The 24,214-nt window shown below is 35.5% G+C and overlaps 1 protein-coding gene across 4 annotated transcripts in view; it reads right to left on the bottom strand.

Annotated features, from left to right (window-relative positions):
* Positions 1-915: 915 nt before the first annotated feature.
* Positions 916-24,214, bottom strand: part of LOC100250760 (probable phosphoinositide phosphatase SAC9) — a 37,223-nt gene continuing 13,924 nt past the window's right edge. For all 4 annotated transcript variants that reach the window (XM_010652420.3, XM_019220049.2, XM_059737210.1 and 1 more), the window contains 12 exons: positions 21,952-22,550; positions 21,055-21,187; positions 18,945-20,161; positions 12,406-12,513; positions 12,041-12,211; positions 8,581-8,823; positions 7,748-8,182; positions 5,260-6,096; positions 3,991-4,188; positions 2,833-3,294; positions 2,509-2,739; positions 916-1,378 (listed from right to left, as the gene is read on the bottom strand). In XM_010652420.3, the coding sequence (XP_010650722.1) occupies positions 1,097-1,378; positions 2,509-2,739; positions 2,833-3,294; positions 3,991-4,188; positions 5,260-6,096; positions 7,748-8,182; positions 8,581-8,823; positions 12,041-12,211; positions 12,406-12,513; positions 18,945-20,161; positions 21,055-21,187; positions 21,952-22,550 (4,916 nt within the window). In that variant the 3' untranslated portion in view covers positions 916-1,096. The remainder of the gene's footprint in view (positions 1,379-2,508; positions 2,740-2,832; positions 3,295-3,990; positions 4,189-5,259; positions 6,097-7,747; positions 8,183-8,580; positions 8,824-12,040; positions 12,212-12,405; positions 12,514-18,944; positions 20,162-21,054; positions 21,188-21,951; positions 22,551-24,214) is intronic.

Genomic DNA, 24,214 nt, shown 5'->3' with positions numbered 1-24,214 from the left:
AAATATACGAAAAATGATTAAAAATAAAATATTATTTATAAAAATCATTTTTAAAATAAAAAATCATGTTAAAAATATTTTAAAATTTTAAACAATTTTTTACTTTATAAAATATTAAAAAATAAATTTAAAAAATAATTCTAATTTTTAGAACCGAGAGCACTTCCAACCATTGATTTTGTTTTGCATTGCTTTGTTGTTTTTAATTACTTTATAACACTCAAAAAGTGTGTGCAAATGTCTTAAATTTATTTTAAAAAATCATTTTATTTTTAGAATAAAAAATTGTTTTCACTAAAAAATTTATTAAACTTATGCTCTAAGTACAAAAACTATAGCATGATCCACGCTTGTACAACAGGCACATGATTGATCATGCGTGTACGTCGAGTCAACAATGGCCATCAATCATACAAGATTAATGTAAATGTCACTTGAAATTTTTTTTTTTGAATCTTGCCATGAATTTTAAAAAATAAAAATAAATCTTTTATTTTCTGTATCTAAATTAGTTTTAAAATTACAAAATTTGTTTATAGAAAAGTTCTTATTGAGCCTATTCAACCTAAAAAAAGAGTATGTGACTTCTCAAATAGTCGATCCAAACATACCCTCAATTATAATTGCAGATTTTATAGCCAAGTTCATCTTCCACAAGAAATAAATAGATGACCTACCTTTCCTCTCTTGATTTAAAGAGACATGCTATAAAAATAGCCTAGTAGAAATAAAAACAAATTGTTCATTTTTCTTTTATTTAAACTCTTTTAATAAAATTAGTTATTCCGCAGCTATTATTAAGCTTAAAAGAACTTATAACTTCTCAAAGGTCACTCCAAACATGCCCTTAATGAAAAGGGCAGATTCTATAACAACTTCATCTTCCACAAGAAAGAAATAGACGAGGATTCCCGGTTTTCCATTAACACCAAATATTATTAAAATCAATTAATTAATTTTGTTACAAACATATCAATCAAAAATTACCAAAAAAAAAAAAAAAATACAAAAGAGAGGAGGAAAAATCACTGTGAAAAATCAATCATATACTCCTCCCTCAAATCTCTTACTCTGTGACTATGAAATGAATGTATTCTCAGATAGCCGAAAGGCTAGCCCATTTCCCAAGTTCATAGGGATCGGCATAGTAATACAACTTAATCCTACTTGAAAGGGACAACCCTGATGCCAACGGTGAGATTTTAGAATCGTAGTAATCATCCTGTTCCGACGGGTCGTCTATGAATGCGGCAACGTCTCCTAGAAGTCTGAATGAGATCCGACGGGCCTGTATCGGCCTAGGGAAATCAAAGTACATTGAAGTTCCAGGCCTAGCCTCTGGCAACCGGTATTCTCCAACTATTATCTCGTGAGACTCCTGTACAATTTGTCGGGTTTTAGATGATCTTCTCGCTAATTATATTCATGTATGTAGCTCTAATCTTAAACTACAATCTGTGGTTGGTTCTTGGAGACCTCCTATGACTTGATGAACAACCTTGAGGACAACCTTAAGATTGTCATTACATTCAACTCATGCATCGACACTTACCTCCACCCTACACCTTTCACCAGTGGAGATTCAACATTAAGAATTATTAACCTCTGATACTCCCAGGGTTAAATTGGACAACATAATGACTAAGTTGGTGGGCGCCAAAGATTTGCTTAAGGAAAATGAGATAGTAAGGGCCTTTTCGATAATGTTTTGTAAAATAGTTCTTAGAAAACAGTTTTCTAAGAATGATTTAAAAAAAAAAAACTATTAATTATTTTCAAGAACAAAATTTTGTTTAAAAACTTAATCATGAAAAATATTTTTTTCAGCTTATTGCTCATTAAAGGTACCGTACGTTTATATACAAAGTTTTTTTTTTTTAGTATTTTTCATATTTTCAATTGTTCTTTAAAATACTGAAAAAAAAACTTTGAAAGCACTTCAAATTTGTTTAAAAAATAACCCATTTTCAAAACAAATTCTCACAAAGTTGTTTGCAATCAAAAGTTTGTCAAATATGTTTTTCAAATTAGAAAAATGTTTTTTGTTTTAAAGAACAGAAACCGTTTTTAAGAATAGTTTCTAAACAGGCCTAATAGACTCATGTTAGCTTCTTCCAACCGTCATCATGTGCTATATATATATAGCAGCCTTATCATAGTGAAAAACAAGACCCAAGGCCTTAACATAGCCATCGATTCATAAATATGTCATAACCTAATATGAGGTCTCCAGGGCTTCAGGTAGAAGGGAATCGCACCTGCTAATGTAGCCTCGTATCCAAATTTTTCATGGATAATCAGAGAGGCTACCTAGCAGGCACTTAGGCCAGTTTTTGACATGATATGAGTGCACATCCAGGAAATACATGTCCTATGAAAAGCTGATCTTGGCTATAAGAAGCATTTCACTAGTGCAACTGCCAGCTAGAATATATGATAAAATATGGATACCCTGTCTAGGGAAGCTTGTACTCTAAAAGCAGAATAAAAGGCAGGTGGAGATGGTACCTGGAGAGCAGATACTTGGATATATAATACAGCTGGGGAGATGTGTCTGTCCTCTAAACACGTTAGGGATGAATCCCAGAAATCTGCACTTGAAGATGGTGAATGGGTAACTCGAGGCTTTATTGCACTGAAAGCATCAAGACGAAATCCAGCCAACAAAGGTGAAACAGGGGAGAGATATTGTTCCAAGACAATATCGTTGCCTATCAACCTCTCAGCTTCAATCGGAACCTGAAAGATGAGAGACGATTATTGATGATGAAGCAAAATTTAATACTGAACAGGAATTATAAATGGACAAGAACAGAAACGTTAGTTTTATACCTTGAACCGATTTAATTGTGGAGCTCTATCCAACAAGTTTTTCACATTTAATTGGTCAGAACTTTGTGATGATGTAAGCTCCGCATCTTTTCTCACTGGGTTCCCCATTACTAGAATTCTTTTGGCATGAAGACATGGGTCACTTTCAACTGCTCCTCCAAAAGAGGCACGCCGACTGGGTGGTTGTGCAAAAGGGTTCTCATCTAGAGACAAAAGATTTAAGTCTTTCTCAAAACTAACAGAACTTGAACCAGGTCGCTGAAGACGCATTGTTATCCAGATGATGCGGCATCGGACAGGATTCCGGAAGGCAAATTTTGCATGTCTAGGTACTCCACCCTCTCCATCCGACTTTTCGGGCCCAAAACATTCTGAGGAAGAAGCAATCAGGGATTGGACATCCCATTTTCCCACGGCTGACCTTTCTTCTTTGTGTATTTTATTGCTGGCCCAGATTTGCACCTGCATTAATAATAGGAAGGGATGTGTCAAAGAAAAGCAGAGAATTAGGAGAAAAACAAGAAAATCAGGACATGTTGTGAGGGGAAAAAAAAATTGTAGTCAATTACATAGTTACTACTAAAAAATTTCATGCAAAATGAAAACCATTAGCATACACTACAAAGTGGAGTGTCTTTGTTTCCGATTAGAGAGAGAAATAAATAAGGTAGAGAATGAATGCAAAAAAATCACAAGAAAGGCGGCAAATCAAATTCAATTTTCATTTAGAATCCTCGAGAAAGAATGAAAATTAGGTTTTGTTGCTACACTACTATCTGGAATGGGTTCTACTAAACTGGAATAACATATTATTAGAAACCTTATTCAAGTAAATTGAGATGATGTGATTCCAGAACTACAGTGAACTGCTTTTCCAAGAGATTAGAAAATCATAATCCCTTTTTTTCCCTTTTAAACAAAGAACCCAAATCAAAATGCAGTTGACAGTGCAACCCTGCAAGCTAGGATACATTACTTCTCTGCAATAGATGGTGTGTAGCCTATAAGTGTCAACATAAGATCTTCAAGGTTGAAATAAAATATGGATTTAAGTTTGCTGTTTTAGATTTCTTCTAAGTACATAAAGTGACGGGTACTGTTAGAAAAGTCGCTCTTCTTTGAACAAGGAAGTAAAAGTGGAAGGATAGGTGTACTTACCATAGGAGCATCAGACATGGAATAACCACATGGACTAACAAGTAACACAACTCCAGAGACATCAGAAAGTGTATTAAGAACAATAACAAATTCAACATTGGAGATATTTGGAGGAGCTTTCCAGTATGAATTCTGTGATCCAGAATTTAAAGGTGCAAGCAACGACAAGAATGGTGCTGAATCCTTTGCCGTTTCACCCTACAATAACAGAATAATTGTTAAACATCAACATCCTGTAAAAGCATTCAGCATTCAAATGCTAAAATAAGTATGTAGCATTTAAAATCTGGTATCAGGCATTACATCAGGGATTAAATGTTCTAGTTATAGGATTTCTTTCATCTTCACTAGGCAGTTGGTGAGACAACCATGAAGGTTCTGTTCTACACAATATGGGAACAATATCATATGAGCTTTAGCAAACATATAATATTTTCCTGTCATGAAGCATTAATATAAATGTGCCAATTAGAATTTAATTGCAATAGCATTTTTTGAAGAATGTATTTCAGAATTAAGACTAGTATGGAAACTGTAAGAAAGTTTCTTGTCAATTCCATAACCATACTTGGTCAGTCTGATACATTTTTGACTCATATCCATGTTAGTCATTTTCAATGCTTGACAACCAAGTCTTGGTATATCATATTTACAATGGCATAATATCAATCTTTTTACATGGATAAAGACATGGGTTATTATGGTCTCTACAACCTATTGGGACTCTACTTTGAACACCTTGCCATTTTTAGTCCCATTTGCTAAATGTTGGGTTAGTGATTTGGAAAAGTGGGATTGTCAAGGGACTTGCAAGATAATCATGGTGTAACTTTGTTTCTCTTTCTCATTTTACCTTTGGTGATTCTCCTATCCTTCTAAAGTACAGGTTTTGGTGACTGGTTGGCCCAAAAGAATTAACCAGGTAAAAATTCTATTCTAGAAAAGCCCACCAATACATTCTAGAAAATATAAATAAAATATACAAGATAAAAAGGTAGCACATGATTAGATAGGTTAATGGTTGGCATAAAAATGGAAGATTTATTTTAGCTTTAAAATGAAAAATCTAATAGTTCTCCATCTAGATAAAATGGTGATGAAGATGAGTATCAATGCAACATGCATAACCATAGAGTAACACAATACAGATTTAATAACTCTTGATAAACATCAAAGTTAAGCTAAGGAATGTACATTGAAAAGAAGGACATATAACATTCACAAGCATGTCAATAATGAAACCAGAATATAAATGAGCCAAGACAATACCGAATGTAAAAAGCTGGCAAATGGAAATTCAGCGAGTGATTCCTGTCCACTAAGCAACTGTCTCAGGACTTTAACAGCTGGCTGATTATCAGATGACTGTTTTCTTTCAGAGATACGATCTCTTGAGAAAAATCCTATAACCTGGTCTAAAGCACTATGTGCAGCATTGTCTGCACGGGCACTTCTTCGTAAGCTAATCAAGACCCTGATATAGTCCAAGATTAATGCATCAAGAACAATATTGTTGCAGCAGTATTTACAGATAACCCCGTCTAGCATTACTGATCGATTTGTACAGCCATCAACTTGGCTGCCATGGTTTGATCCACTCTGGCTCGATAAACCATTATAGTTTGTCACCTCCCTTGAGCTATAGCTTTCGAGTAGAAGAGCTCCTCTCCCAGCACAGCATACTTTACAAGCCTTCCTCTGACATTTAAGACACAAGAAAACAGATTGCGAACCTTGTAAAGACGACACCATGGAGGATGCATGTTCAGGTGCCTGACTTTCAGCACGAACCTGACACATGCCACCACAACAGCTTTCACCAATTGCATTAATATTCCAAAAATCTATAACATCATCATCAACAATTTCAAGACCAATAGCAGCATTAATTTTGTCTTCAAGAGAAGTCTGTCCAAGTAATGCCAGGCTACCTGCAACTCTACATAATCTTCTTGTGTAAGATTCATCAAGCAATACATTTGGATTTATAGTAGCAGGATCAACACCAATTGACAATAAAGCTCTATCCCTTTCAGCAGCAGAAAGATTCAGCCGAAGGCGTTCAATTTCAAGTTTCATGGCTTCTGTGAACTTTAGTTTCCTTCCCTGCAAAATTGTATACATTCAAATAATAGGTAACAATCAATATTTTCTCAGGCATATTTAAAATCTGGAAAAAAAATCTTTGAGTAGTACATTATTAATATTTATGCTCTAAAAATTGGGAAATACAGTGCAAAATACCCCATTTACTTGGGTGGCATTTGGATACATTGCTTTTGTTTTTTCCTTCGAAAAATAGAAAGTTCTATATAAAATATAGGAACTTTTATACAAAAAATAAGTAGATACATTGTGTACTTGAAAAAACTATTTGATTTTTTTTTAAAATTTAAAATAGTAAATTGTAAAAATTTTAAAAACTGTTTTCAAGTACACAAGGGATACCTACTTTTCGTACAAGAGTTCCTACATTTCATATAGGAGTTTCTATTTTTAAAAGCAAAAAATAGGAAATGTATCCAAAAATGCACCCATTTATTTTTTGATAAAAAACAACCCATTTCATTTCAGTTAATGTGAAAGACACAAGAAGGATGAGGCATCCTTCCATAATGCCCAATCTGACCAAAAAGAAGGAAACCTCCAAAAAGAGAAGCAAAACAAGCTCCACAGTCCGGAAAGATTACAAGAAAGACAATCCAAGAAACTGCTACATCAAGTTGCAAACCAACATGGTGTGAAAATATATCTAAACACACAATAGTTTTGTTAATTAGAAGAAAAGTTGTATAAGGGCAGATAAGAGATCCTAAAGCGAGAACAACATACAGCTATGTAATTAAAAAATACAATCATAGTGCTATGGTATGAAGGATAGAACTATCCTCAAAAGGTGATTCCAGTGATTGCGCCTCTTTTATAGAAGAAATCATCTTTCCAGGTTGATGATCCTAGAGACCACTTGACTTCCATGACAAGAAATTAGCCCATGTTGTAGTTTGCTATTGTTTGAATAACGATGAGCCACCTTGGATGAAAGGCTGCAACCCAGCTGAGCTGGAATAAGTCAACACTAAGGATTGGAGGTGCACTGAAATTTGAGAGCAGCTTAAGTTAATATGTTTTAGAAAGGCTTAAGGCTGAAGCCACATGGCTCAAAATAAGGCATCCTTTAAACACTGTTACTGTATGAGATCCATTGAGGATTACAGCTGCAAACCATTGGGCACATGACCAAGACTTCAAAATTTCCTTTGTGAGGCTGGATGTCATGCATTAACCTAAATTATGTGATGAAGCATAAAATAAAGTGTAAGGTTAGTTAAGTTGGAGATGTGTATACATTTTCCAACCCATATAGCCACTGACTGGACCCCAAAAAAAGGGACCAAATAGTTGATATAGTTTCTGGTTTTACAACTAGTGGATTTTCAAAAAGTATTAGCTGAAGGAATGGGTGTGTAAATGATCATTATATAGCAGCAGAACAAATATAGAGCAGCGAAACCAGGATTCAGTATAATTAGATAGTACAAGGCAAACACAAAGTTTATGCGACCAAAATGCAATTTTGTACGCAAAACCAAAGACATGTGATTGCAATCAATACACTGTATACGTAAAATAAATATACAAATAAGACATTTTTGTAGAAAAGAATATTAGAGGACTAGAAGAAGCGAACATTGTAAGAAGGATGAAGTGGGCAACAAATAGAGGCTCTCAAGTCAATGTTAAACAAATACTAACATACCATATTTGGACCCACAAGGGATTTCAAACAATTTATATATTGCTGAGCCCCACTATCTGATGTTCTTCCATCTTTTGATGAAGAAAATATATTGTCAGCTTCAGCACCCTCATTTCCAGTGATAGTATCATCCAAGAAAGCAAGCAAGTCACCTCCTCCATACGTGACATTTCCCCCCTCTGGCTGAGAAATGGATTCTGAAGGCTTACTCTCTCCAGTCAAAAGGTCCAGCCAATTGGCAGAAGCATCAGTTTGCACAGTCTGTGGCAGAGTTTCATTGGATAAAGAAGCAGCAGCAAATGGATTGGTGTCTAAAGCAAACAAAAAAGGGTTGGTTTCTTTTTGAGATTTTTGGGCGAGCTCATATAACCTTGCACCATGGCCCTCTTTAGAAAACACATCCTTCCAAGGAAGAGAAACTCCAAGTACCTCTATCTGTGAAAGCATGTACAGGGTCATTATTGAGCGGAAATTACAGAAGACTTTCCCAACAACAGAAAAAGAAAATCACATAAAATAAAATAAAAAAATCATCAAATATTTTCACTTATGTAGTGTCAAAACTTCATTTACAGATATTCAATGTGATTCATGTTTCATGGCCAGCAATATATCTTAGAAAGCATATACGGTCTAAAGATGAATTAAGAAAAGCTCCCTGAGATGATGCAGATTGTTGAATAAGCAGTTATCAATTTAATGTAACTCACCATGCAAAGATCACGGATAAAAAAACCATAAATAGTGCTCATGAATTCTACAAGGTTGGTCAAGAATGAAGAACATATAACAATGATGGATAAGTCATCATATTCTTATAAATTACTTTGTACCTCACCAAGGGTTATAGGGCTTCTTCCAGAAACAGCAGGATAAAATGTAATTGCAATCACACGAGAAAGAAAATTCAATTCTCCCTCCAATTCTTCAAAATCGTACAATAATGAAAGGCTAGATGTATCTTGATCATGGAGGCGTGCACCTGCTCCAGTTACAGCCATATCCTCAGCACTTATTGGTCCAGGTAGTGGTATCAAAAGATTTGTCCCATTTGCACACTGAGGTATAGAAGCACCCTGTCAAAAAAGTCCAATGCAGGATTAGAAGTGCATTAGCCCCTGCATAGAAACAATTACAATAATTACTAGTACAAAAATTGCAATACCAAACAATGTGTCTCATCCTATCAAAGTGAAACACCTAATCAATAAGAAAGGAAAGGTTAAATTATTTTACAGGAACATACAGTTGCATCAGATGTAAATAAAAAGGATAAAATGTCACATAGATCACTGCAATAGTAGTGACAATAATAATAAAAGGAAGAAGAAGAAAAACACAAGAAAACAACAACAACAGCAACAACAAGAGAAAAGAAGAACAAGAACAAGAACAATAACAATAATGATAATAATCATAGCAGTAACCATGGGAAGTTTTTCCAACAATCCTCCAAATGTCAAAGCTCTTTTTTGGACTGAGGACTTCAAAAAATGTTCCACCATTGATTTGATGCAGTGCAAAGATACACATAACAATGTATATTATGTGTATCTTTGCACTGCATCAAATCAATGTATATTATTTCTGCTTTTGCCTATCAAAAAAAAAAGATACACATAACAATGTAGCATCTGTGTGTTTCATAGATCATGTTCTAAGAACTTAAACCATATACTCCTACTCTGTCCTAGATTTTTCTATTCAATCAGGAGCCTCCAAGGCTAGTTGGGTGCCTTCGGAGGAATCAGCAAGCCTTAACCGAAGATTTCAGGGTTGTCACCCTATAGGCAGGGTGATGACTTGAACTGTCATGGTTTCCATTTTGGACACAAGAAATAAAAGATTTTAAAGCCAAACATATATCAAAGGAGTAGTTAAGTTGAACTTTGGTGGATGTGCTTTGGGCACCAAGGGCAACTTGGAATTGGTGGTGTGATTAGGGATCATCGAGGTTCAATAATCAATATAGGTTTAATCATATTTCATATTATTTAAATAATTACAAAAGTATGTTTGATCAGTTTTTAATACTGAAAGTTCTTTTATATAAGAGACAATAATGCTTTAGGGGTGGATAAAACTAATAATGGGCCTAAAGTCCACAAAAGGTGTGAAATTCAGTTCAAATGTTAACAAACATTTATAATTGAGTTAAAGGATATGATTTTCTCATAATGCCAAAAATACCCGAAGGACAAGGAAATTGTATAAAATGAATTTATACTATGTGACTATGTTGTATCATCTATAATGCACTCTACTTGTTTTTCCTTTTTCTATAGGATTTTAATTTTCTATAATGATAAAAATAACTAAATTAAACCCACGTGCAAAAGTAAAATCTTGATTTGAAAACTTTATTTCACTATATAAGTTTAAATTATTTTTCAAAATACAATTTAAAATGAAAATATTAAAATTATTTTTTAAATGATTTTAACATGATTTTTTATTTCATATAAAAACAATATATATCGTATAAAAATTCTAAAATATATGCAAAAAATCTATAAAAAAAAAAAAGAATTATTGCTCTCTTTCAAATATATGAAAATTACAGTTTAAAAATGTTATTATTAATATTAAATTTTAATGAAAGTTTTATTAATTACTTTTAACAATGTTATTAAAATGTTATATTATTAATAATAAAATAAAATAGGAAAATAAAAATAAAACTAAAGTTAAATTTAAATTATAGAAAATATTTGTTTTTACTTAAAATTTAACTTATTCAATTATAAAATATAAAAATTAAATTAAATTAGAAAAATTAAAAATTAAAAAGATATAACTAAAAGTATATTAATATGTCTACTGTGCTTTTCTTTTTCAAATTTTTTTTAATAAAAAGACAAATTGAAAAATATTAAAACATTTTTAGAAAAGAAATTAAAAAGGTGAAATAAATGTGACACTTGGAGATAAAAAGTGGAGAGTAAAGGAGTGAGAATAAAGAAAAAGGGAAATAATGTATAAAAGTCAAAGAATCAGAACGATGAGACTCATAAACACATTCACTTTTCCTAATTTCCTTCAAGGGTATTTTTGTCTTTCATATTTCATGTCCTTAGCATCAATTATGCTAAATATGTGGACCTTAGATCCATTATCTGCTTTAACTAGCCCTAATTCATAATTGTCCCTTTATTTAATAACTTTATGTTAAATTTAATTAATTATAAAATTTTTAAAATTGTTTATCACCATTTCATTTAATGTTGATACAAGTAATTGTTAATTTTTTTAGTAATATGTTATCTAACAAAATTTAATTTATACACCTTATGTAATTGTATTAAAAAAAGTTATAAGTAATTTATCTAAAATGTAATTAAATTAAATTAAATTCTTATAAACCATATCTACATTCCCATATTTCTATTTTTCTGACTATCTTCATTACCCATTATATAAATACACAAATACCCATTGGGTAAACCATAAGAACCCACTACCCTATCTCTTCTTTCTCACCCATTCTCTTCTTCTCTTCCAAACCCATTTTTTCTTTCTCTGCAACTGAGTGGAATAAAACCACCTTTCCAGCTCCAAAAATCTAGATTCCATTTCTAAATCAAGCATCTTCCCTTTCTCCTAATGTTCCAGGCTGCTCCTTCCTTTTGAATTGATCCACACTACTCCGGGACTTAAATCATCTCTACTCGATTTATTGGCAAACCTCCATGAAATCTATCCTCTAAACCATGTTTCCACTATATATATAACAAAGAATGAGTCACCTTCGATTTTTGCCTAAGACCACCAGACCATCTCTGAGTTGTACTAGGATCGGCTAATACTTCAAACCTTGGGTGGATGGGCTGGTTAAAAGAGAAGCAAAGCAATTGGTATCTTTTGTTGGTGATTATATAACTCCTTGAGTCTATCAAAAGTTGTTTCACTTTTTGGTTTTTCTCCTGTTTGGTTCTGCTAAATGGATCCTTAAGGACTTTGGATCATTAAGGCATACCAAGGAATCTCATTCTCAAACATTGTCAGAGAATTGATATATTCTCTTGTGGATGCCTTGTTTCTTACAAGGAAATAGAGGATAAAACAAATCTTTGAATGCAACACCAAACAACCTCACTTTTTTAGAGCTTCAAAACCTACTATAGTTTGGGGCCAAGTAACCACACTATGCTATAATAAAAAACTGAAGCAAATGTCTATCTGCTCCAGATTGAGTATGTAAGAGGCCCACTTTTGCAAATCACAAAATAAATTACAATGCATGAGAATGTAAGATTTGGAAGGACCAAGATGTATAGAAGAGGTAAAACAAACCTCCAGAACAAGTTTAAGCCCATCTAAAGTGCATCCTGTTCGTACATCAACTGTGGATGGAAAAGTTGAATCGTCTGCACCATGTGAAATTGTGAGAAGAAGTTGACAAACGTGGCAAGGCTCAGCAAGATAAATGAAAAGTTCGACCACATCTGCAGCTTGGGGACAAACCTGTGGGGTAAAAAAGGCATATATCCCATAAGAAAAATATGTATAGATATATCAATGGCCATTGCCAGTTCAAGCGGTTAGGTTCAATCACAAAGACCTAGATTAGAAATACTGGAAATAAGGAATTCAATCACAAGACCATTTTTAAATTGCAATATCATGCCATTCATCATGCAAAGAAAGACTAAAAATACCCAGATTAGGTCTTTTCTCTTGAAACTCAGAAGAGCAGCTCCACCATTGGAACTAGGGAACATGTTGGCAACTGGCTTAAGAAAGAAAGCAGATGGCCGAGATAACACCTGAAATGATCAGTATGATATGTTAAACAATGGTAAACTGCAACACCTAAACAGAAAAACTGGATAGAATTAATGAATACCATATATTTTGAAAAAGTGCCTTTCACTTGCGCAATTGCTTGTATGTATTAAGCAACTCGCCATCCTACAAGTATCATGCACTTATAGTTCGAATAATGAAAAATGCAGTGTCCTTAACTGAGATTTTCTAAAGCCAAAATGACACAAATAACTCACTTCAACTAATCATCAGGAGCCAGCAAAGAGATATTGCCTTGAAAAAGGAGCTCCCACACTAAGGGGAAGGAAGTGATCTCACTCTGTAGCCTATACCCATGCCAACCAGACAACTTTGAAACATCTACCAAACCTTTCAAATCCTCTGCCATATAGAAATCCCCAACTCCATCCACACTTGCAACACTTATGTGGTAAGCAGTTGAACAACATATTAACTGAGAAAACAATGTGACTGATACAAAACAGATCATTATCAATTGGTGAGCTCTTCTAAGGCAAACGCATAAGAGAGCAAATCACTTGTTTCTCCACTTACTATTGACTTCTGCCCTTTGAGCATGGCTTGTTTAGGAGGGTTTAGAGTGTTTAGGCAATGCCTTATTGACTTGTGACTTGTGAGATGGCTAGCTTGTAAATGTCATACAAAGCTTAGAATGCTTTTTTCTTCTCAGGTTGATACAGGAGGGAATAGAAGATAGGATTGAGTTAGATGTAGCCAAGATTAGATCCCTTCACATTAATTGAGTTAGATGTAAATATCATATCAAGAATCACAAATTGTTCCAATAATTTGGAGCAATCCTTCTCAGTGGAGGAAATACAAGTGGTTTTTCACATGGACAAGGAAAAGGCTCCAGACCCAGATGGCTTCACACTTGCATTTTATCAGGATCATTGGAATATCATTAAAGATAATTTGTTGAAGGTTTTCTCAAAGTTTCATAACAATGGAGTCATCAATAATAGCACTAATGTCACTTTCATTGTCCTAGTGCCTAAAAGGAGCCAAACCAATAAAATATTTGACTTTAGACCCATCAGTTTAGTGAGTAGCCTCTACAAATTCATAGTTAAGGTGTTGTCCCATCGTTTACAAGGGGGTTTTGCAAGAGACCGCTCATAATTCTTGAGGAGACTTTGTTGAGGAGAGACAAATTTTGGATTCAATTCTAGTGGCAAATGAAGTAGTGGATGAGAAAAGACATTCTGGAGAGGAAGGAATTGTCTTTAAAATTGATTTTGAAAAAGCTTACAATCATGTAAAATGTGATTTTTTTTTTTTGATCAGAAACGAAGAAGATTATATTAATATAAGAACAAATACAGGAGAGAAAAAAGAGACAATAGAAAGAGAAAAAAACCAAGGGAAAGATGAGAGGTCCTTCCTACACAAATTAACCAAGGAAAAAACTCCCAACAATAGAACTCTAAAAACAAAAAGAAACCCCATCAATCTTCAAACTTTTGAAACGCAAACCCCAATCCAATTGAGTTGTAGAATGCTTAGAGGAACTCCTCTAAAAGCTTCAGTACAAGAAGCCCATAGAGAAGAATAAAACCGGATCAAATCCCAAACCATCTCTTCCGTTCTCCCTTTATCCTCAAAGATCCTATTGTTTCTTTCTTGCCACACCATCCAAATCAAAGTAAGGCAAGCAATTTGCAAAGTGTCTTGCCTCTTAATGAGTTCCCCAAGCCTTTAAAAGAAATAACCAACATGTCCTCAAGGCTCCTTGGAGGGACCCAAATCAACCTTACTAGATTGAACAACCTGTGCCAAAGTCCAATGGTAACGGGACAATGAAGAAAAAGGTGGTCAATCGACTCTCCATTTCCTCAATGGTGCATTCTTTGTAAAATGTGATTTTTTGGATCATGTATTAGAGCAGAAAGGTTTTGGTTGGAGGTGGAAATCATGGATTTGTGGGTGCATTTCATCAGTCAATTTTGTAGTACTAATAAGTAGGATGGGTTGAGGATCTAGGGGTTGAAGGCAAGGTAACACCTGCTCCCTTTTTTTCTTTTTTACCATTGTTGCATATATGTTGAGAGCATAGAACGTGGGAGTCTTAGAAGGTTTTTTGGGTTATAAAAAAAATGAGCAATGCATTTACAGTTCGTTGATGATACAATGTTTTTCTCAAGAGCTAGAGAGGAGGACTGGTTTTGGACACATTTCTAAGCTCAAGGTGAATTTGGATAAGAGCACCTTGTCGAGTATCAATATAAGTTAGACTTGAGTATGTGAGTAGATTACCTTTTTAGTCTACAGGATGTCAGATTAGCCCCTCTCTTTGCTTAGGTCTCCCTTTAGGAGGGAATTCCAAAGCAATATCTTTTTGGGACCTAATTGTAAAGAGGATCTCTCACCAATTGGATGGTTGGAAGAAAGCTTACTTGTCCTTAGGAGGCAAAATCACTCATGTAGTCATGTTTGTCCCTCCTCTCCTTATACTTTCTACCTATGTTCAAAGCCCAAATCATGGTAGCCTCCATAATTGAAAGATTGCAAAAAGATTTTATCTGGTCAGGGCTTGAGTAAGGGAAGAGAGATCACCTTGTGGGTTGGAACTAGGTGTGTAAGCCCAAGAGAGAAGGGGGGTTATGCATTAGGAAGATATCTTTAAGGAATAGAGCCCTTCTGAGGGTAGTGGTTGTGGAGGTTCCTTAAGGACAATGATGCTTTATGGAACCAAGTCATGTTGAGTATTTATGGGTCAAACTCTAATGGATGGAATGTCAATTGTATTGTTAGGTGGTCACAAAAATGCTCTTGAAAGGCTATTGCATAAATATTTTTAGACTTCTTTCATTGCACTCATTATTCTATGGAGGATGATACAAAAATCCACTTTTAGGAAGATCTTTGGTTAGGTGATAAATCACTTAGTGAGCAATTCCCAAATGTCTAGAGAGTAATGAGGTTGAGAAACTTTGTTATTTCCTCGATGCTAGTTTCCTTCTCTCCCTCTGTATCTTGGAACTTCAATTTTCATCATAACCTCTTAAAGCATTAAGGAGCTAGCTAATCTAATGTCTATGTTAGCACAAGCCTATTTGTCACTCACTTTTCCTAACATGAGAGTTTGGTCATTGACATCCTTAAGCTTGTTCTTAATTAGCTCACTTTTTAATGTTATCTTGGCTTTGCCAATTCAATCCCTTTTATTCCTGCAAATTTTATTTCGAAATCCAAAGCTCCACCAAAAGTGAAAGCCTTTGCATGAATTGTGGCAAATAAAAAAATCGATACTAATGGCTTGCTCTAATGGAAAAGATCATACAAAGTGCTTAGCCCAAAATGGTGTGTTATATGCAAGTGAAGTGGGGAGTTTAGAGATTATGTTTTCTTTACATTGCCCTATGGCATTAACATTATGGTGTAGATTGTTCTGACTTATGGGAATTGATTGAGTTCTACCTAGAAATGTGAAGGAGATGCTCCTTATATCATTTAGGGTTTTAAGGGATTTCCTCAAAGTAGGACTCTTTAGCGTATTGTCAACTTCACTTTGATTTGGACCATTTGGTGGAAAAGGAACGGATTTTTGAGAATAGGTAGAGGACTTTAGAAGCAACTTCAAACTTGTTTTATTTCTCTTCTTCACTATAGGCTTCTATTAGTGAAGCTTTTGTAGGCATCCCTTTGAACCTTATTTTACTAGATTAAAACCTAGTTTGCAGAACCATGAGATTGACTAAGGAGTCACCTAGTTAATACCTACCCATCAATAGGTTTTGTCAAGCTAAATTTTGATGGAAGTTCTTTGGGTAACCCAAGGCAGTTATGGATTAGAGGGTTGATTAGAGATCATTTTGGCAGTGTTAAGAGCATTCTCTAAACTTGCAAGCTAGGGTTTAACCATTAAGGTAGGAAATTCTAACCCCTTTAGAAAGATTGTTACTAGCGAAAGCTTTAGGTTTTTCCAATTTCCTAGTAAAAGGTGATTTTGCTTGTCATATAATGGGCCAACTGAGAAAGAAAAAGGACTATGAGAGTTTGACGGATGGTTGCACCAGATCATTGACATTTCTTTAATGTGAGGATGTTCCTTCTCTTAGACTCTTTGCTTAAGCAATGATGTGATAGATGTGTTATCAAAACATGGAGTTAGATTCTTTTGTAGGAGACTTCATATTGTCATGAATTATAGTTAGATTTGACTTTTTTGGACTAATATCCACTCATCTGTCCTCTTTATCCTTCTTTGTATAGAGGATTAAGTACTTCATGGAAGGATTCCTCATCCTCCTTTGTACTTAATATTTCATCATAATGAAATCATAGTTTCTTATCAAAAAAAAAAAAGTTTTGTATATGAGAGAGATCTGTAAAGAAGGATAAGGGATCCTTCAAAGAAAGATTTCAACAAAGGATATGGCTCATCTTTATCCTAGCCTGTCAGCTACTAAAAAAATAGATGGAAATTGCAAATGTCATAATCTAACTTTAATAATGACGACCCTCAATTAATACTCTTCTTGACCTCTCTTTCTACATAGCTTTTTCTCTCTTCTACACACCGTCTCTGTTTCTCTCTCTAGATAGCTCTTTCTCTCTTCTCCATCCACTCTCTTTCTTCTGCAATACCTACTGTTGCTCTCTCTCTCTCTCTCTCTCTCTCCCCAACAACAGTTTCCCCTACTCTCACACCCAAATAGTTGTCACCACAATGAAAAGAAAATGAGCATCAACAACTTAGTGTGACACACAGCTCTCCTGCAGGGTATCAAACCCAAAGCCTTCAAGGACTAATCAGCCTAGGTGACAAATATATAGAACTCTTTCACTCATAATCCTAAGAGAGATACACCCAAAGACCAGAGCCTAAATCTGACTAAGACCAAATAGTCCTAATAGAAAATGGGGAGAGAACATATATAGCAGAGACAGTTTGAGAGGGAGAAAACAAGAAGAGAAAGCACACCAAAAAAGAGGGAACCATCATACCCAGTAGAGATAGTTTGGGAAAGAGAAAACAGCATGAGAAAGCAAACCCAAAAAATGGTGAAAAACTGTCAACCATAGTGAAAGAGTTTGACAGAGAGAAAAGGGATAGGAAGCAAATTGAAAAGAAAAACAGAAAAGAGAAGAGGGAGGATTCAACCCAGTGCAGAGACGGGGAACACGCCTTTTAATTCAGTAGGAAGCAGCCTACTGCTGCACCAATCTGGTGAACCACCACCAAATACTTGCTGGCATCAACAAATCAGAACCCACCATGGCATAGCCATCACATCTTTCTCCATCTTGTTTCTTGTAAACCCCACCAATTGAAACAGACAACCACCCTATGGCAACCATCAGACTGCTAAACTGCTAGAACCTAAATGCATCACATCATATCATGACCATCATCTTCTCCATCACTTCAAATCCACCCACCACCTCCATTTTCCTCCCAATTACATCTTTAAAATTCATCTATGTCAACAAATCCACAATCCATCATAGAAGAACACTCTCCTAAGGATGTTTTGGCAACTCAAATACATTTCAACAGAGTCTTTGGTTTTAAACTTGATTGGAGTGTTTTTCACACTTTGAAAAACAAGATTAAGAGGGGGAAAACTCACAGGTGATGCCAGTGATATACAGCAAATATTGGGGAAGGTCTCTGCTTTTGGCAGAAACCTCAGAGAGGTCTCTTAATTTACCCTAAATTAAATACCATATGGTGTCAAAAGCTATATACTTATATAAGATCACATAAAATAGAACTATCAGATTGGATATCCAAAAAAATCACAAATGGATCCAACTCTTTCCAAAAAGCCATCACATCACCATATTGGACCCTATTTGGACAAATTCTTAATAGATCAGCCTCTTGTGCCAAGTTAAGAACAATTGCAAGTGTAGAAATCGCTAAACTTTGTGTTGGAATAAGTATTCACGAACTTGTGTCTATCTTGCACTATGAAAATCTTTGTAACGCATGGACAAGAATAGATTGATTTCACAAGTAGCAATGGACTGATTGGATCAGGTTTTTATCCCAATTGCCAGCAAAGCAAACCTGGGAATATGGGCCCACCCCTCTACTGAGACAACAAAACCTCTAGTTCATTGCCAAAGAGCACTACCACTAAGGTATAACCCAGCCAGCAGGGTACAAAAATCTATTGATAGCAACTGAGCTCCCATCACTAAGGTGTACTAGATCTAAAAAGACATATCAAACATAGAGAAGAAAAACCAAATGAAAAAAATAATGACTTATTAGAAAATGGCTGGTAAAAGCATTTTAAAAGGAAAAACAAAAAGAAACTAACAAAAAAAGACAAGAACCAAGTAAAACAGTTGTTATGGAAGTGACAAGTTCTAGATGCACCAAATGCAAAAGGAAGCATAAAGCAACAAATGAATTATCATTATATTAATAGACAAAACCCAGAAAATAACATACATGTAAAGGCTGAACAGGGACTGATGGAAGATGCTTGAAAAGCCTAAGTCCAAGAAACATCTCCAGCTGCTTTTGACGTGAGCTATCCACAACTGCATTTTTATATCTTCTCTGCAAAGTGATCTTCATATTCTGTGCTGCAGAGAACTGTTTAAATTTTCCAGCTTCTTCATTAAATATGCTAAGGATTTGGCTGTGCATTGCTTTAGAACCCGTATAAAGTGTTGCATGAATATCCCCAGCAAGCAGGAAAATATCAGCTAGTTGAGATACTGGCGATAAAATTGTTGACCTCTTGAACTCCTCAAATGTCATATCAAATCTCTTCCAAGGTTTATCCGGACATGGATGCTCCCAAGTTGTGGTCCTAGTGTTATGATCAATATAATATGTTTTTCCTGTCACTGCATCAGACCTTTTCTCCCAGCCTTGGGGTAAAGGGGCAGTATACCCACCCTGATTACTATAAGACTGATAACCATAGACAAAGTCTGTGTCAAGTGATATCCCCAGTCGTCTACACTGCTCTGCAAAAACTTGGAGGGCACCAAAGAAACTAGCAGCATTGGTTCTATCCAAAGAGTCTGCACAATTAAACCGTAGCACTCCATTTTGATGTGATCTTAAGCAAAAGGCCCCTTCAAAGTCATCATTATAAACAATTTCACCTCTGCAGTCCTTAATTCGCTGCCGTGAAGGCAGGTAATCCCCTTCAGAGATGCCTATAGATACTGTGGGTGCTTTTAGAAGTTTCCACAGTCCTTCAATTGTTTGCTGTTCACCTTTGAATTTTATACTGGCATGCCAGTCATAGTTTATCAAATGAATTCTAGTATATGGAAGTTTACCAGTTGATCTAATATAGTTCAAAGATTCCTCAAAATGCTGAACTAGAATGGATTCTGATTTTCCTTCTCCATTCCTTAGCAAATTGATGCACACGATAGGAACGAAAGCATTTTTCTTCTGATTTGAGCCAACAGTTGCATCTAAGTTGCGAGAATCATATCTCTTACTTAACCTTTGATAGTACTGTGCACTTCCTTTGTAAGGATCGCGATCTGCAACATATATTTCTGCTTCTGCAGCCGTGATCTTTAATTCTGCACCCCACCAGATTGGAATAGTGCCCCGTCGCCAAATATATGTGTTGAAAGGAACACTTTGGCCAGCCCTCTTTGGAACCCATACAAGTTGTTCACACTCCACTTCATTTCCTGGAAAATCACATCCTTCATAAATTCATTTCCGAGAACAGGCAGCTAAAATTTGTGGCAAGCACTAAGATAAAGAATATGTCAGTTATATAGAATTGAAAAGGGAAATGGATAAAACTGGAATCTGTACATGGAAACCACATATTTGTACATACATGACAAAGTACAAAACAACTATGATTCCACCTAAGTAGATATAATAAAACATACCACAACTTCAGCACATGGAAAGACAGCCTAGCTTAAAAGTTACTCTTATAGATATATTTGGACGACAGAGTACTGGAGAGTTCAGTTGGGAAAGTAAATTAGTTGAATGCAAATTGAAAAATAAAAGTGCCATCCCTTTTTCTTTGTCACATTTCATCTTGATATCCTTTGTTAGGAACTTTTTACACCCTGGAGATATGTAGAGCTCTTGAATTGTACATTGCTTTGGTCTCCTTTATAAGATATGCATTTTGTTTTGCATATAGGCATAATCTTTCTTTTTGATAAGTTTTTTGAAGATCTTCAAAGGTTCTCATCCTTCAGTATATTCATTATACTTCTGCCAAGTTCAATGCAATGAATTATCATGTTCTGAGAATAAAAAAAATAATCCATTTTGATCCTGATGCATTTTCCTGACATATTAAGCATCTTTGCTTCAACAATTCCCAGTTGCAAGTCATCATATTAACCTGGGCAAGAGCAGGAGTATGCATCACCAGAATCTACAATGATTACTCTCTCTCTCTCTCTCTCTCTCTCTCTCTAATAAGAAGGATCAGCAGGTAGAATCCAAAACTTGTCCAGCCCCATTATCCAACTCAGCTATTATTTAGAAAGTTCCAAGCAAGAACAAACTATAATTCAATTTAACCTTGAAAGCAGTTACACGGCTACCTTACCCGTGCTAAAACACGAATTTAACCCCCTGGCCAAGTATCGAGTACCAGGATGCAGCCTACTACGACGAGCAGTGAGAGCAACCATTCCTTCTTGCTGACCTGAGCTTCCAAAACTTCGGCATTCTGTGAATCCCTATATATTAATATCAAGTAAGTGAATATTATTGACAAGTTCTTTCAATAAGAAACTATACATGTAAATTCAAGAAATATAAGGATTAAAAAGGATGAGAATACCTTCATAAAAGGAAAAAAAAAATACATGTATCACATAAGAAAATTAGAGAAAAAAACATAGCTCCCTACAAAAATCACCCATGTGTCCCAAACCCAAAACCAGGTGAGAGAGTTGACCCCCACCAAAGTCCAAAAGAGGGATGACTTGTCTCTTAGCCAGCTTTATTGTCTTCCTAAGCTGCCAATCTAGACTTACAAAAGAGCCAAAGTCCTAGAACTCAAGCAACGTCCAAAATTCCCCCACATCTATTGGTTATAGTTATATCTCAATGGTCCTCTTTGCACATTTGCCACCCAACAAATATTTGTCCTCCAATCCCTCCACCATAAGATTGGAGGCAGCCCCAAACTCCCTCATCATCTTCAGATCTTCCAGTAGTTTCAATACCTCTGTTTAGATAGCTAACCCAAAGCCACTTGCCTTGGAGAAAACTTAAATGGCATTACATCTGTAATCATGAATAAACCCTCAAATTCGCATCTGACCCAACTTACCCTGGAGCAATTGTGGGGAGTTCAACTAAATTAATCATGCACTGACTAGGGCACTCACCACATGAAGAGTGCTTATATTTTCCAACAGATAATCAAAATATTATGAAAAATGATGTCAAAAATCAGATTAGCATCAAAATTGAGATATCATATAGGAAGAAAAACCTGCAGAAGGATGACACAGTGCTGGGGCAGGCCAATTTTTTTGAATGGAATTGAGAACCATCTATTCCAAACAAATTCATCATCAGGCTTGTGCAAGGGCATATGGCTTGGAAAGGGACGAGTAATGTCCCTCGTTTCACAGAAGTAGTGCTTTCCATCAATATCAAGCTCTGTCAATTCTTGAATATTCTTAGCTTCTCCTTTACCCTGGGGTTGAGGATTTTGAAGTGAAACTTTGACCCACTGGCTCTCAGCTACTGTATATACACACCCTCCACCAGGCAAATTTGGAATGCTGGCAGTCAACTTTGTGGCAACCAGAAGCAACCCAAAGCTTCCTACGGCTGAATAACCCAATATTGCCCTGGCATAAGTTACACTCTTACAAAGCCAACTTGAACCATTTGTGATGTAATCCAAAGCCTCCTTTTCAGATCTGAATACATCATAACCCAGCTTCCCACTGTAGCAAAGTGCTCCAGTTGTTGGATCAATATAAATTACCTGAGTATCAGTCCTAGAAGACAAGCTGACAATGATATATACTTCACTAGTATCCAGAGTAACAACGACTACAGATGTGTCTCTTAAACGACTGACTGCAGCAAGCAGATAAAATATCAATGGTGAGCGAAGCAAATAAAGAAAAATCCAATCCAATAGCCAAATAAATAAACAATAAACAAATATACTACTACAATGAACCTACAGAAGACATGAAATATACAAGAAACCTCAACTGGTATGCAAGAACAGCCCTTGCTTAAGTGCACTTTCAACATTAATCAACATGCATTATAACAGAACAATTATTGGGGGGGGGGGGAGAGAACCACAATTGTAGAGAAAATAATGTCAACAAAATGGCAAAAGGGTTATGAAGCAAAAGTAATTAACTACATTGACAAAATTAAAAAAGGAGAAAAACAAAAACAAAAGTAAACTAACCATCTATTTAAAAAGGAAAGGGGATCACAATTACTTATGCCTTTACTAAAAGGTTTGCAGTTCTTAAACAAAATATTTCAATATTTTTTTTTTGGACCAGAAACAAGAGACATAATTATTTATATTAATAAAAACATGAGAAGGATGAAGAATCCTCCTCACGATTACATAAAAACCTGATCAAAATATGGTTGACCACCTCCACTATACAAAAAGTCTATACAAAAGGTTTAGACTACAACGTAATATACAAAGATGCCATCTTCTCAAGTTTTAAGTTTCTAACTAAGCTCCTCCCAAGGATGTCCAAACCCTTTTGATTTTCACACCTTAAGCCAATTGAGCTGGATAACACTAAAAGGAATGTCTTTAATAGCCTCGATGCACGAGGCCCAACAAAAGGAATAAAAGTGAAGTAAATCCCAAAACCCCTCAATTGTCCTCCACTTATTCTCAAAAAGTCTAGCATCTATCTCTCATCACACAATCCAAAGCAATGTGTGACAAGCTATTAGCCAAAGGGTCTTTTTTTTTTTTTTTGATAGGTAAACAAGAAATGCATTAAAAGCGTCAAAAAGAAAGCGCACCAAAGTACACAGGATGTATACAATAGCCGCCAAGAGATGGCCAAAAAACGGAAAGGGAAACAAAAAACTACTCCCTCCCTTAGTGAGGACCCAACCAACCAATAAAGTCACAAAGGGGCATAGGGCTTACAGCTATGTACATCTTGGTACAAGTAAACAAGTTACAAAGGAATAAGTTTTTCAGCCTTAGGATGAAGAGCTCCTTGTTCCTGAATGACCTTCTATTTCTCTCCTTCCAAATTGTCTAAAAGCAACACAAAGGGACTGCTTCCCACACTTTTTTCCACTTCCTTCCAACACACAACCCACACCAACCCAACAAAGTCTCTCTTACAAAAGAAGACAACACCTAAGAAACACCAAAGAGAGAGGACAAAAGCTGCCACAAAGCTCTTGCTACACTACAGTGAAGCAAAATGTGGTCAATCGACGACTCCTAAAAATGGCAAACGAAGCATCCATTTGTCGGGGACGACTCTCTTCTCTAGAGGCAATCTAGAGTCAAAACTTTACCCCACAAAGTCACCCAAGTAAAGAAACACACCCAAGGTGAGAACTCAAGAGTTCCAAACAGCAGCATTTAGGACAGGGTCAAAACTCCCCGTTTGTAGGCAAGAGTAAAGGGACTTCACAAAGCTATTAGCCAAAAGGTCTTGCCTATAATGGAACTCCCCAAACCCGTTATGAAATGATCATCATAACAAATATACTTTTGGGTAGAACCCAAT

The sequence above is a fragment of the Vitis vinifera genome, chromosome 5, assembly GCF_030704535.1.
Source record: "Vitis vinifera cultivar Pinot Noir 40024 chromosome 5, ASM3070453v1".
In the NCBI taxonomy this organism is placed as follows: Eukaryota; Viridiplantae; Streptophyta; class Magnoliopsida; order Vitales; family Vitaceae; genus Vitis; species Vitis vinifera.
The sequence above is the reverse complement of the archived record's forward strand: the minus strand, read 5'-3'. Positions and strand labels throughout refer to the sequence as shown.